Source organism: Acomys minous (genome assembly GCF_964271855.1).
Source record: "Acomys minous genome assembly, chromosome: 6".
In the NCBI taxonomy this organism is placed as follows: domain Eukaryota; kingdom Metazoa; phylum Chordata; class Mammalia; order Rodentia; family Muridae; genus Acomys; species Acomys minous.
The window spans coordinates 23,194,842-23,207,758 of record NC_140487.1 but is presented as its reverse complement, the minus strand read 5'-3'; the positions used below and the strand labels follow the sequence as shown (position 1 = coordinate 23,207,758).

Here is a 12,917-nt window from a genome sequence, read left to right as displayed (position 1 = left end):
TTGTTTGTTTCCATAATACCAAATGTATATTAATATCAGAAAATAATTGTAAAATGAATAGCCACACTTGAAATGTTATTTTTATATGTTTTTAAAGCCATAGTTTTGCTTTAAAATTGTTTCTCCATTATCATCTTTTAAACTCTGAAGTAAATCCTAGGTCAAAAACCTAAAGTTGAGAAGTCTGATAGCTGTTTGGGACAGGAGATGTAGCTCAGTTGGTAGAGCATTGCTTAGCATATATGAAGGCCTGCGTTTGTCCCTGGTCCCTGTTCATCTGGACATGGTAACACACACTTGTAATCTCTACATGCTGAGGTGTAAGCAGGTGGTCAGAAGCTTGGTGTCATCCTCAGCTACATAGAAAATTCAGGGCCAGCCTGGGCTACCTGGTCCCTGTCTTGAAAAAATAAAATAAAAAGCTTTTAAGCTCACACGGTTAATATAGTGTAATAGCAGAATAATCTAATGATAATACCTAACAATCACAGTGTGAGAACTTGTACAAAATCTTGGGAGTAAGGGGAGCACTTAGAATCCCATAACTTAGGAGGAACAGGTGTCAGGATGATGAGCTCAAGACTGGCCTTGCCTACATAGGGAGACTGTCTCAAAATAACTGAACAAACTAGAACAGAAGTATGGGATGCCTTAAATTGTATTGCCATGTCTCTCTAGAGTAAGACTCATAACAGCAGTAAATATGGTCTATCCTTCTTATCCTCTTTTGCATAGAGTATATATTTTAAGTATAGAATAAAAAGCCAGGCATGATGCCCCCTCCCTGTTATTTCAGCACTTAGGAGTCACAGATAGGAGGGTCACTATGGGCCAGTAGGTTCTGGAAACCTGTACTATAGGGTTGTATTCTGTCTCAGAAACATAAAAAACCAGTTTAAGAAGTAAACTACAGAGCTGGCAGGGAAATGGAGGCTGTTCATCAGTGTCATCACACATCATCATTTACCCCAGTGTCGTTTTCTTCCATGTTTTTAGTTAACCTGTGCTCAGCTAAAGTCTGTAATTATCAAGTAGAAAGTTCAAAGAACAAACAAGGGTTTAATTGCGCATCATTTGGAATGGCGTGAGCTTTCACACACCCAGGCCCAGGATATGGACCAGTCTCTTGTCCTGTCTGTTGGAGCTGTATGCTGTACTCGACCCTCATCAGTAGCACCCATATCCATAGCAGCCCAACCTTTACACTAAGACAAAACTAGTGTACAAGTAATGTGGCTTTACTTCACCATAGCATACTGATGTTGGATGCTTTGTAAGAATACTAGTAGTTGGTAATTTAGAAACTGAACTTTATCACCACTATGTATGTATAGGATTTTTTTTTCAGGTCTTGGTACGCATGCACTTAGAATTACATATGGATGATATAGTACTATACACAGGCTTTAAAAAAGAAAAACAGCATAGCCAGGCTGGCCTCCAGATCACAGTCTTGCTGCATCTTCCCAAGTCCAGTCCTGGCACATTGCACCATGCATAGCTCTGTAACTTGCTGAAGCCCCTGTTTCGTATTTATCCTATTAAAGCATTAAGTGCAGGATACAGGGTATCTCTCTTGTATTGTTTAGGTAATATTACTGACGTTCGAAAGTGAACTAGGGCTTACCGAGAGAGTTGTATGAGAGTGTAGGACATTGCACAGAGCTACCCGCTACTCTGTCATGGTAACTAAAGCTCTGCTTCAGAACTGTAACCTCACACTCTGGAAGATCACACTAGTGCAGACACTCAGCTTTTCATAGGAATATAGGTTATGCTGTCTGTTGTCAGATTAGACCTAAGGTAGTAAAGTTGGCCTGAAGGAAGCAGAAGTAATAAATGTTCGGTGATGTTTACTGAATAGTGTTTAAATCTTAAAGACATCCTTTTGGACTTTTTGTAGTAATAAAAGCAACTTCTGGAGTTAAAAACATTTACATTAGTTTTTATGTGTATGAATGTTTTACCTGCATGTGTGTATGTGCACTACATGCTGGCTGGTGCTGTGCAGGTCAGAGAAGGGGGCTGGGTCTCCTAGAACTGTCGTTACTAGTAGTTGTGAGCCACCATGTAGGTGCTGGGAATCAAACCAGTGTCCTCTGCAAGAGCAACAAGTGTTCTAAATTCCTGAAATTATGAGATTCAGTGGAGCCTATTGAAAAATAAAATTTCTAAAAGAATATAGTACCAACTTGCTTGTTCTTAGAATAAATGCTTATCAATGGATTGTTCATAAATGCTTTGGCAGTTCATTATCTTCTCGGCTTAGAATAGGCTTTCTTCACCCAAGGCTTTCACCTGTGTAGCCTTTCCGTCTGTAACACTCCTTTAATCTCAGCTCTGCATCTTACATATAATACCTTTGTGAAAGTCCTTCCAAAACATATCAAAGCCACCTTAAGTTCTTCATGTTATCGTTAAAATTCTACCCTTCCAAGTGTGCTTTGTTCACTGCTATGCCCTATTTCTGTAGATGAAAGCAGCAGACAACAACTGGGTGGTCAGGGCACAGACGCAGGACATAAGCCGTGTGTCTTCTCCCTAGGCTCTTCTTCTTCCCACTGTGAGGTCCCGCGTCCCGCTCGTCCCACCCCGCCTGGGCCACCGCTGCCTCCATTCACAGCACGCGGTAGCCGCCTTCCAGTCTACTTTTTCCTTCACTCAGAGCCTGGCCAAAGTTGTGTCCTTCCGACTCCACTCAGAATAATCTTTTCAACACTTTACCCTTCGTGTCCCCAGCCAGCTCTACTTTGATTTTCTATCATTGCTAAACTGAAGATAAAAATGTTTTTGAAATGTCCTGTGTGGCCAAGCCCTGGCCAGGTCTTTACTCTTATCTTACAGTGCTTCTCCCTGGTCTCTGCTCCAGCTGTGTTGACTTTCTACGGCTGTAACAGTGTCACCTTTCCTCCTACCACTAGGCCTCTGAACATTGTGTTCCCTCTACCCACAGTGCCTTTCTCTCCCCTTTCATCTCGTCAGCTCCCGTTCATCCTTTAGACATGCATACCTTGCTGTTTCCCAGGGGCCATCCTGTCTTCCTCTACGACAAGGAGTGTCTGCCTCTTCTTCATGATGCTCTTAACAGTGGTGGTATTTTTGTATGTATGCTTGTTGATCTTTACTGTGAGCTCTATGAAGAGAAGGATTGTTGGTGGTCTTTCCTACCATTGTATAACTTCACTACCTGACTTAAAAGACATGCAGTAAATGTTTGCTAAATGACTAATAAGATAAAATCAAAGCAGATAGTTGTACTGAGAAATATTTGTAGTAGGTAAGACTAAACTTGGCATATTTAACCTGTGACTATGCCATAATAGTTTCCTTTATTTTAAAATGACATAATGGAGCTGGCCAGTGGTGGCACACACCCTTAATCCCAGTACTCAGGAGGCAGAGGCAGGTGGATCTCTGTGAGTTCAAGGCCAGCCTGGTGTATAGAGTGAGTTCCAGGACAGCCAAGGCTACACACAGAAACCCTGTCTTGAAAAAAAAAAACAAAAATAGGCTGGGCCGTGGTGGCACACACCTTTAGTCCCAGCATTTGGGAGGCAGGGGCAAGTGGATAGCTGTGAGTTCAAGGCCAGCCTGGTCTACAAAGTGAGTCCAGGACAGCCAAGGCTACACAGAGAAACCCTGTCTTGAAAAACTCAAAGAAAGGAATAAAATAAAATTGCTGGGCAGTGGTGTCTCGTGCCTTTAATCCCAGCACTTGGGAGGCAGAGGCAAGGGGATCTCTGAGAGTTGGAGGCCAGCCTGGTCTATAGGGTGAATTCCAACACAGCCAGAGGCACACAGAGAAACCTTGCCTCCAAAACGAAAACAAAACAACAGAAAAAAGGCATAATGGAACTATTTAAAGAAGTCACAGTGTTCAAGAAAATTATTTTACATGCTTCACAGTTTGATAATATTTAATGTATTTTTAAATGAGAATCATTTTTGTTACAATTTTCCTACTATATCCTAAATATTTTTTAGGTTGTTACAGTTTACCACTGTTAATGTCTACATCCAAGAAATTATGTGGTTGTTCTATAAATGTGGAAGATGGTATTTACCTTTATACGAATTAATGTACGGCTACTTTAGTCTAAAGAGACCGTTTAAGAGTTGGTGGTACTCAGTAGTCCCATTGCTGCCTTCTCTTGATTTCATAGGCTTCTACTAAGTGCTCAGCAAACAGAGTTGAAAGGACTGAGTCGAAGTGCTTATAATTTTTCTAGATTTTGTTGAGCTTCATGCAGTTAAATAAGTAACGCATCTGGAATTTGATCTTCACATGGCCTGGTTTCAAAGGTGAACTTGACACTGTGCACCATTGCTAACACTTTGGAGGGCAGCAATGAGATAATTTTGAGGAACTGAATGGGAAACATATTCCAGATACCGTGCCCTGACAGACTATAATTGTAGACACTTAACTAACACAAAAGTGGTCTTTGGCAGTATACTTTTTAAATAGCAAGTTAAATAAACTCATAGAAGGAAAAATAATGTAGAAATATATTAACTTTTTTACAGTTGTTATTTCAGAATAAAACAAATTTGATGGCTTATTCTCTTTTTCTTTGTAGTAATGTTTTGTGTGATTCTAAAAGTAATGTTACTTCTGTGAAAAAGAAACCCAACACAGGAAAACACCATTGTTCTCAAAAATAGTAAATTAATATGCAACTATTTTAATAGTATTTTAATTAATATGTTATATAAACCTTTCACTATCACTGAATACTCATATATGTAATTTCCCAGTTATATAACTATGACTCTGCTGTGAATTATGTGTCCCTTTTTGCTTTTTAAAGTAATGCCTTGAAATGCTGTACAGACAGACAGGAGGTGCGTTTTCAGTTGGGAAGTATCAGTGCTTTCCATTTTCTGCCTGCTCTTTGTTGTACTCTTTAGTGTCTTCAGAGAGTTAAGATTTATGTCTGGTCCAACATCTATGGCTGCTGTTTGTACACCTCATCTGGTGGAAGCTGCTCCCTTTTTACCAGGCGCTAAACTCAGCTTATTCTATTCAAGCATGTCTTTTGGATATCTTGTGATTTACAAGGAAGATGATCACACCATTTGTATCATAGTAAAGCACGCACTCACACACACTCATGCACACCCTTGATCTTGTATAATTATATTGTGTGACACTCATTGTTAGTGATGCTTACCGTTTTCTTGGATTAAGTAAAAAAACAAACAAACAAACAAACAAACAAAAAAAAACAAAAAAAACCCCAGATATCAGTTTGTGCTTTTTTGAGTTGCAAACGGTGGTCTTGGAGAAAACCAAATGTATAGTGCTTAATTTAGAGAGGAAATTATTTTTAAAAGCAATATATCAATGAGTACATGGAAACTGTAGTCCTGGGAATGCCTCTCCTATTTTAGATTTGCCAACTATTGGTTTGAACCAGATTTGCTTTCTAGACTAAAAGAAGTATCTTTCTCTTGATAACGAAACTTTAAAAACGTATTTATTTTTACTTTATATACATTGGTGTTTTGCTTGCACATATATCTATGTGAAGATATTGGATTCCTTAAAACTGGAGCTGCAGACAGTTGTGAACTGCCGTGTGGGTGCTGGGAACTGACCCCAGGTCCTCTGAAAGAGCTGCCAGTGCTTTTAACCACTGGTTATCTCTCCAGACCCCAAACTTTTTATAAAAGTAAATACCATTTTATTTATTTTATAAATCATGCGGTTGCCGGTTACACCTAGTAAAGTCTTTGTTTAACCTAAAGTTATAAAGATTTTATTCTGACTTTTGAGGAGTTTGATTGGTGGACTGGTTGGTTGGTTGGTTGGTGATAAGATCTTGCTGTGTTCTCTAGGCTGGTCTTGAACTTGCAGCAATCTTCCTGCCTCAGCCACCCCAGTACTGGGATCACAGTTGTGTACCACCATGCCTGAATTATACTGTGCTTCTTTGTGTTTTCAACTTTTTTGGTGCTACTGGTAGTAATCCTTGGGCCCTGTGTATGCTACATTACCACTAAGCTACATCCTCAGGTCTAGTTTTATGATAAAATTTTAGTTCATTTTTGCAAGATATGGGTTAAAATCATAATTTTTGCATGGAGATTTTGTCCTTTACTGAAAACTTTACCCCTCTCTGCTTCATTGCCTTTTCAACTGCTTCAGTTGACCACATGTATGTGGATTTCTTATTTTGGTTGTTATTGTTGTTGTTGTTGTTGGCATAGAAGGTAAGAAGTTTTATGATGACATTTTCATTCATAATTCCATCTTGTTGATCCTCCTCCTGCACTCTCCTCACTGTCTCTCCTGCCACCCATAGCCCTTCTAGCCCCATAGGCCCCATTTGTCTTTCACGTCACTGTTTTCTAATACCCTCCCATGCTTCCTTAAAGCCTTTCCCCATCTCGCCCCCTTTCTATTTCACGCATATCCATATCTACGCCCATATATATAAATTAAAGGTTAGGACCCACATATGAAAGAACATGCAGCATTTGTCTTTCTAAGTCTGGGTTACTTAAATATGATAATTTCTAGACATCCATTTTCCTGAAAATTTTATAATTTCATTTTTCTTTAATAATGAATAAAATTTTGATATGTGAATGTGCTATATTTTTATTATTTTTCCATTTGTTCATTTGTATGTTTTCTGATTCTATCCCCTTGCTTTTGTGACCAGAGTAGCAATAAGCATAAATGTGCAAGTATCTCTATGATACGGTGTAGAATCTTTTGGGTATGTGCTCAGAAGTGGTATAACTGTGTTGTATGTAGTAATTTAATTTCCAGTTTTTGAGAAATGTACATACTCATTTGCATAGTGGCTGTACCAATTAACGACCCAATAATCAATGAATAAGGGCTTTCCAATCCTAGTTACCAGAGCCTCTAATCATTCTGAATAGACAGAATCCCAATGACTAAAGATGTTGAACACGGTAAAAAAAAAAATGTTGAACACTTAAAAATATTGTGGAGCTTTTGTTAGTTTTGAAAACTGTGTTTACCTCATAAGTGTTATTTATTGACTGGCAGTTGGTGAATAGAGTGGTGCTTGATTTTAGCAGTATGTATCTACTAAAGATTTTCTCTTGTTCTCAAGCTGTTTTTTCACTCTGCTAACAGTCTGCTTTTAACCTCGCTTTAAAAAGTCAAGAATCACTTTTCAATGTGTTGTACTTTTTTTCAGTCTTAAAAAGAAATACCAATACTTGTTATTCTCTTTGAAAGTTGGTGTCATAAGTTACCTTGTATAATACTCGACCACTTTCCTATTACAACAGTAAGATAAATGGTTGGTCTTGAGGTATATGTCATCCTGTGTGTTTTCTAATACTTCATTGAATTTGCCGTTGTGATACAATCTGATACAATCAGTAGTTTCACCAGTGTCACTTTAGCTTGTATTAGAGTGTTCTCTTTGTCAAGGAGACTGGATGTTCCTGGTCAATGTTGTAATGCATTTAACTTGCGCTGAATGTGCACCAGCACTATTACCTATGATTATAGGATGTAATGAACCACTACTGATACAGCATGTCTGAACATTTTCTCTTTTTTCTGAAATCTAAATCAGAGTGCTTGGAAAGCATTTAAAAAGGAGGTAACTTTTTAAATTTACTAAAACAAAGAAGAAAAGGGAGATAATTATATGTAGGATTCTGGATACACTAAGAAAATGACAGAAATTATAGACAATGTTTTCTGATATGGTGGACTTAAGAAATGGGAATCAGAAGCAGAATGGTAGAGAAGAGGCTGTGGCCTTATAGAACAACGTTCAATACATTCTACAGGGTTTCTAGTAGAACTTTAAAAAATTGTGTGTGTGTGTGTGTGTGTGTGTGTGTGTGTGTGTGTGTGTGTGTGTCTGGTGTGGGGGACTGTGGTGTAGAGGACTATGGTGTCTATGGTGTGTGTGTGTGTATGTTGTGGTGTTTGGTGTGTGTTAAAAGACAAAAGTGGGCCTTGCCTGGTGGCGCTTACCCATAATCCCAGTACTCAGGGAGGCAGAAGCAGGCAGATCACTGTGAGTTTGAGGCCAGCCTGGACTACAAAGTAAGGCCAGGGCAGCCAAGGCTACACAGAGAAACCCTGTCTCAAAAAACACAACAAAAAAGAGAGAAAAGTGAGGTTGTAGAGATGGCTTAGAGGTTAAGAGCACTGTCTGTTCTTCTAAAGGTCCTGAGTTCAATTCCCAGCAACCACATGGTGGTTCACAACCATCTGTAATGAGATCTAGTGCCCTCATCTGGCATACAGGCACACATGCTGACAGAATACTGTATAAATAATAAATAAATAAGTCTAATAAATGAATGAGAAAAGTGGCTTAATTAAACCTCTACTCGCCCCACCCACAAATTAATATATTCTAAATGATGTGAGACATCTACTTAAAATATTAATAGAAATTACTGGGAATTCTGAAAACATTTTTAGACATTGATATTTATAACAGGAATTTAAATTTCTTTTTAAAATATTACTAACTTCAGTCCCCCTAGACATGCCTTTGTAATTTACTATTATATATAAATTCTATGATCTTTAACTTGGGCGACATGTATCTTTTTCGTTATCCTGTTTCTATTTTTAGTAAATTTCAAAACATAGTTTCTGGGTTTTGATAGATATCTGTTCTGTTTTTCCTAAAGATTGGGACCGGGAGAAATTACTTGAAGCTTGGATGTCCAACCCTGAGAGCTGCTGCCAGCGATCAGGTATACAGATGCCAACTCCACCACCAAGTGGGCACAATGCCTGGGACACGCTTCCTTCCCCAAGGACTCCAAGGACCACGCGCTCTTCGGTTACCTCTCCAGATGAAATCAGTCTGTCTCCTGGGGATTTAGAGACCACTTTGGTATGACTTAAGTGTACTTCCCGTAGCTGTGACTTTAGTCTTTCAACCTCTATGTGTTACTGTCCCATGGAGTGGCTGGCTGTAAAACTGTAACTGAGTCTTGTACCTTGCTTTGAAGAGTCAATTATTTTCAGGCTTTGGTAAATTCTTAACTACTATAGAATGCTTTTGTGATCTCTGAATTAAAGGTTGAAGAGCAAAATATTTTCTCACTTCAAAACAGTTTGGAAAAGCCATGTACTATATTTTCACCTAAAACTATTCAGTGTATTTAGATACAGCATACTGTACTACTTAAACTTAGTACATAATATACATGCTTAACCTAAAATACAATTTTAAAATAATTTGCTGAATTTTAATATTTTAAAGCATTTACAGTTTATTTAGAAGATCATATGTTTGTTCTAGCAAAGCTTCTGAGTTTATTCAGTGCATCTCCTTTAACAGGGAGCAGTACTGCCCTTGTGTGAGATTAAACAGCGCACCACTGGTATGCTCTGTAGGAGATTATGATGCATCTTGAATGGTTTAGCCTCTCAGAATGTGTAATGAGTAAGAAAACTTCCCTATGGGCCAGGTGTGGTGGCGCACGCCTTTAATCCCAGCACTTGGGAGGCAGAGACAGGCAGATCACTGTGAGTTCAAGGCCAGCCTGGCCTACAAAGTGAGTCTAGGACAGCCAAGACTGCACAGAGAAACCTTGTCTTGAAAAAGAAAAAGAAAAAAGAAAAAGAAAAAACCAAGAAAATTTCCCTTTGTCTTATGTAGGAACCATTTAGGAAAACAGAATTTTATTTCTGTAATTTACATTTGTAACAAAATTTGCTTCTTTATGTTAGAAGATAACATAGTTTTGTATCTGATTTTCTTGCTACTTTTGGGGGTGGGTGGAGGAGGTGAGATTGGGAGTACTAGCACTTGAACTCAGGTGCTGAATCCTGCTAGGAAAGCACTGTGCCACTGAGCCACATCCCCAGCCCAAAATTTCCCTTTCCTAGTGCACAGTGCTTCTTGATAAGTAAGCTTAGTGAGATGGCAGATAGAAAAAGGCAGTCATGTTTATTACTCAGCCCAAGCTAGGCGCTTTTCACAGACCTTGTAGCTTTGAAACATTCTTTAAAGACTTATAATTACTGCAGTACTTTTGTCATTAAACTGTTGAATAAAATGAATGTGTTGCTTCTCTTCAGAGATGGCCCTGTTAAGTCACTTTTCTTGTGCATCTCCAGTGTGACATCTGTATGTGCAGTATTTCTGTATTTGAAGACCCAGTGGACATGCCCTGTGGACATGACTTCTGTAGAGGCTGTTGGGAGTCGTGAGTATATGAGCAGCTTATTCATTTCTTACTACATGGGAGCACTTTTGATTTGATAATGAAACTGTTTGCTTTCAGTGTTACATACTATGGGTTATTTAAAATACTGGTTTCTGAGTTACACTAAAATGTAACTGTTTTAACACACACACACACACACACACACAAACCAAGTATATTTTTGTTTTTCCTCTTGGCCATCAAGGAAAATAGAGCTAAACAATTATATTAGTATGTTCATTTATATTACATATAATATAAATTTTAGGTGTGCATGTAACTATCAAGAATCTATTTCTATCTTATATCTCAAGAATTTTAAGCATTTGTGGTCTCTGTATTTTTTAAAGTAAGCAAAAGCCTTGAAAAATCTGTAAGAATGAAAATATTTGAAATATTTTCTGTTAATCTGAAGTTACATGTCTATCCTAGAGATTGGATGTATGTAACAGTGGACATTTTATTTAGGTTCTCATGTTTTTTTTTTCTAGTTTCCTCTTTATTATATTTCTTAGATTTATACATTCTCATTATATGTTAACCTTTTATCTGTACTTTTTGAGAGAGTTTTGGAAACAAATGCAGGTCAGTATAGCTGAGCAGTATTGTCTCTGGGGACTTATAAGACTTTTGTTTGATGATTTAAGCAAAATATGTCATCAGTGTTTAAGAAAATTTTTGATACTATTTTTCCATGGAATACTGGGTACCAAGTGTAGGATCTGGGGAGCATTACATGAGTGAGAGAGTAAAGACCTGGCAGTTTCTGCACTTGCCATTTGCTTTGCTTTGCTTACTGTTTTGCTGTGGTAAAATTGGCGTGTGTCAGCTTGTATGCTTAAAGTAATTAGGTCACAAACTGAGACCTATGTGTGCTCCCTGAAACTACCACTACAGTCAAGACAGTGTGTGTCTCTGCTAGCATCCTAGATTCACTCACTGGGGTGGGAAAGTGCTTGCCCAAGCGTCAAGCTCATTCCCTGGAACACACAGAGAAGCATCAGGTGTAACAGCATGCACTTACAGTCCCAGTGTTAGAGGCAAAAAAGGCTGAACCCTGGTGCTCCCTGACCAGCCAGTCTAGCCTCTTTTCTAAGAACTAGCACTCTAGTTCAATACAGTAAGAGACTCTATCTCAAAGGAGTGAATGATAGTGTTTCTAGGATAACACCTGAGGTCGTCTGGCCTACACACACACACACACACACACACACACACACACACACACACACACACACGCTTATGTGTACCTGCACACACAAACACAAATATGCACAAATGCATTAAAAATTACTCTTTCTCCTTGACTCCTGCATGTCTCTTTCTGCCTCTCTGTCATCCTCCCCAGCCTTTCCTTACTTACCCCTAAATATATGTAAGACCTACTGATCTATATAGTGGTTTCATTTGTTGTACTTTTGTTTCCTGTACAGTGTGAAACAAGATTTCATTTGGAAGGAACAAACTGCTTTTCAGAAAGTCAGAATAAATAAGTATACCTAGTTTTCTTTTATATTTTACACATAGACTATACTTTTAAGTTTAATAAGATCAAGTCAGTGTAGCTAATACAAGTAAACTAATTCACAAAGGCCAAACTCACACACTAAAATGATCTTTGACTTAAATCTAGAAAATCTTCTTCAGGTATTTATTTTCAAAGTGTTAACTATATTGTTTAAGGAAGTATTACCTAGGCTACACCATTTGTGGTTGTTGGACTTGGTTCCTATATGAAAACTGACCCTACCTAGGAATTACTTGAATTTTTTGACCTTTAGTGAGCTTCCACACATAACTAGTCTCATAGGACCTATTCACATTCTTAGCAAAGACTACCCAGAAAAGGGTTTTGGTAAGATCTAAATTCTATTCTTATTGTTTTTCTTGATATTGTCCCAGCCCCATGACAGTTCTCCAAACCAGACACCAGTAAAACAAGCTCAGTAGTTGATATGATTTTTTAAAAAATCTTTTAAAATTAATAGTAGTCTGGCTAGGGGGTCGATGGCTTAGCAACAGTGGCATTTGCCCTCTAAGTCTAGTGACCTCAGTTTGATCCGCAAACCCACATTATGGCAGGAGAGGAATAACTACCATAATTTGTCCTCTGGTCCTTACATACACACTGTGTTGTGCGTGCCCCACGCCATACACAGTAAGTAAACCTAAAAAGCTTTTCAAAACACTCATTTAGCAGCATATAGAAAAATAAAACTTGGATTTTAATGAAGAATAGTTTTTAAAAGGCCGTATAAAGTTTGAAAACCCTCCCATCTATTTCACTGTTCCCGTCTCCTCTGCATTATCGTGTAGCCAGATGCTTTAAGGCATCTGTGTCAACAACTTAAAGAAAAGGAAGTTATTCTTCCCACCCACACAAAGACATTTTTCGTAATAGTAAGGCTTAAGCTCATGTCTAATGCAGTCTTTATAAGTCTTCCTTGCTTTTTTATTTCCCTCTTCCTAAGCTCTGTGAAATTAATAGGTAGTACTAAAGGAAGAAAATAATAGAAAAATCAAAGTTGTTGATCGTGATACCAGGCAATCATAATTTAGTTGTCTGCTTTCCTTCCCCCCTCCCCTCTAGAACGGCTAAATACAATCCACAGCTAAGAGTGTATCTCAGTAGAATGCTTGGCTAGCTGGCATGAGTTTCAACCTTAGCGTCATATAAACCTGGCCTGCTGGCACATGCCTGCAATCCCAGTAACACATATACTGTATTTATACATTTA

General features: G+C 38.3%; 1 protein-coding gene across 3 annotated transcripts in view; it reads left to right on the top strand.

Moving 5' to 3' along the window:
* The window catches only part of ANKIB1 (ankyrin repeat and IBR domain containing 1), a 95,339-nt gene that overhangs the window by 44,843 nt on the left and 37,579 nt on the right, over positions 1–12,917 (top strand). For all 3 annotated transcript variants that reach the window (XM_084786063.1, XM_084786062.1, XM_084786064.1), the window contains 2 exons: positions 8,650–8,858; positions 10,091–10,179. In XM_084786063.1, coding sequence (XP_084642189.1) covers positions 8,650–8,858; positions 10,091–10,179 — 298 coding nt within the window. The remainder of the gene's footprint in view (positions 1–8,649; positions 8,859–10,090; positions 10,180–12,917) is intronic.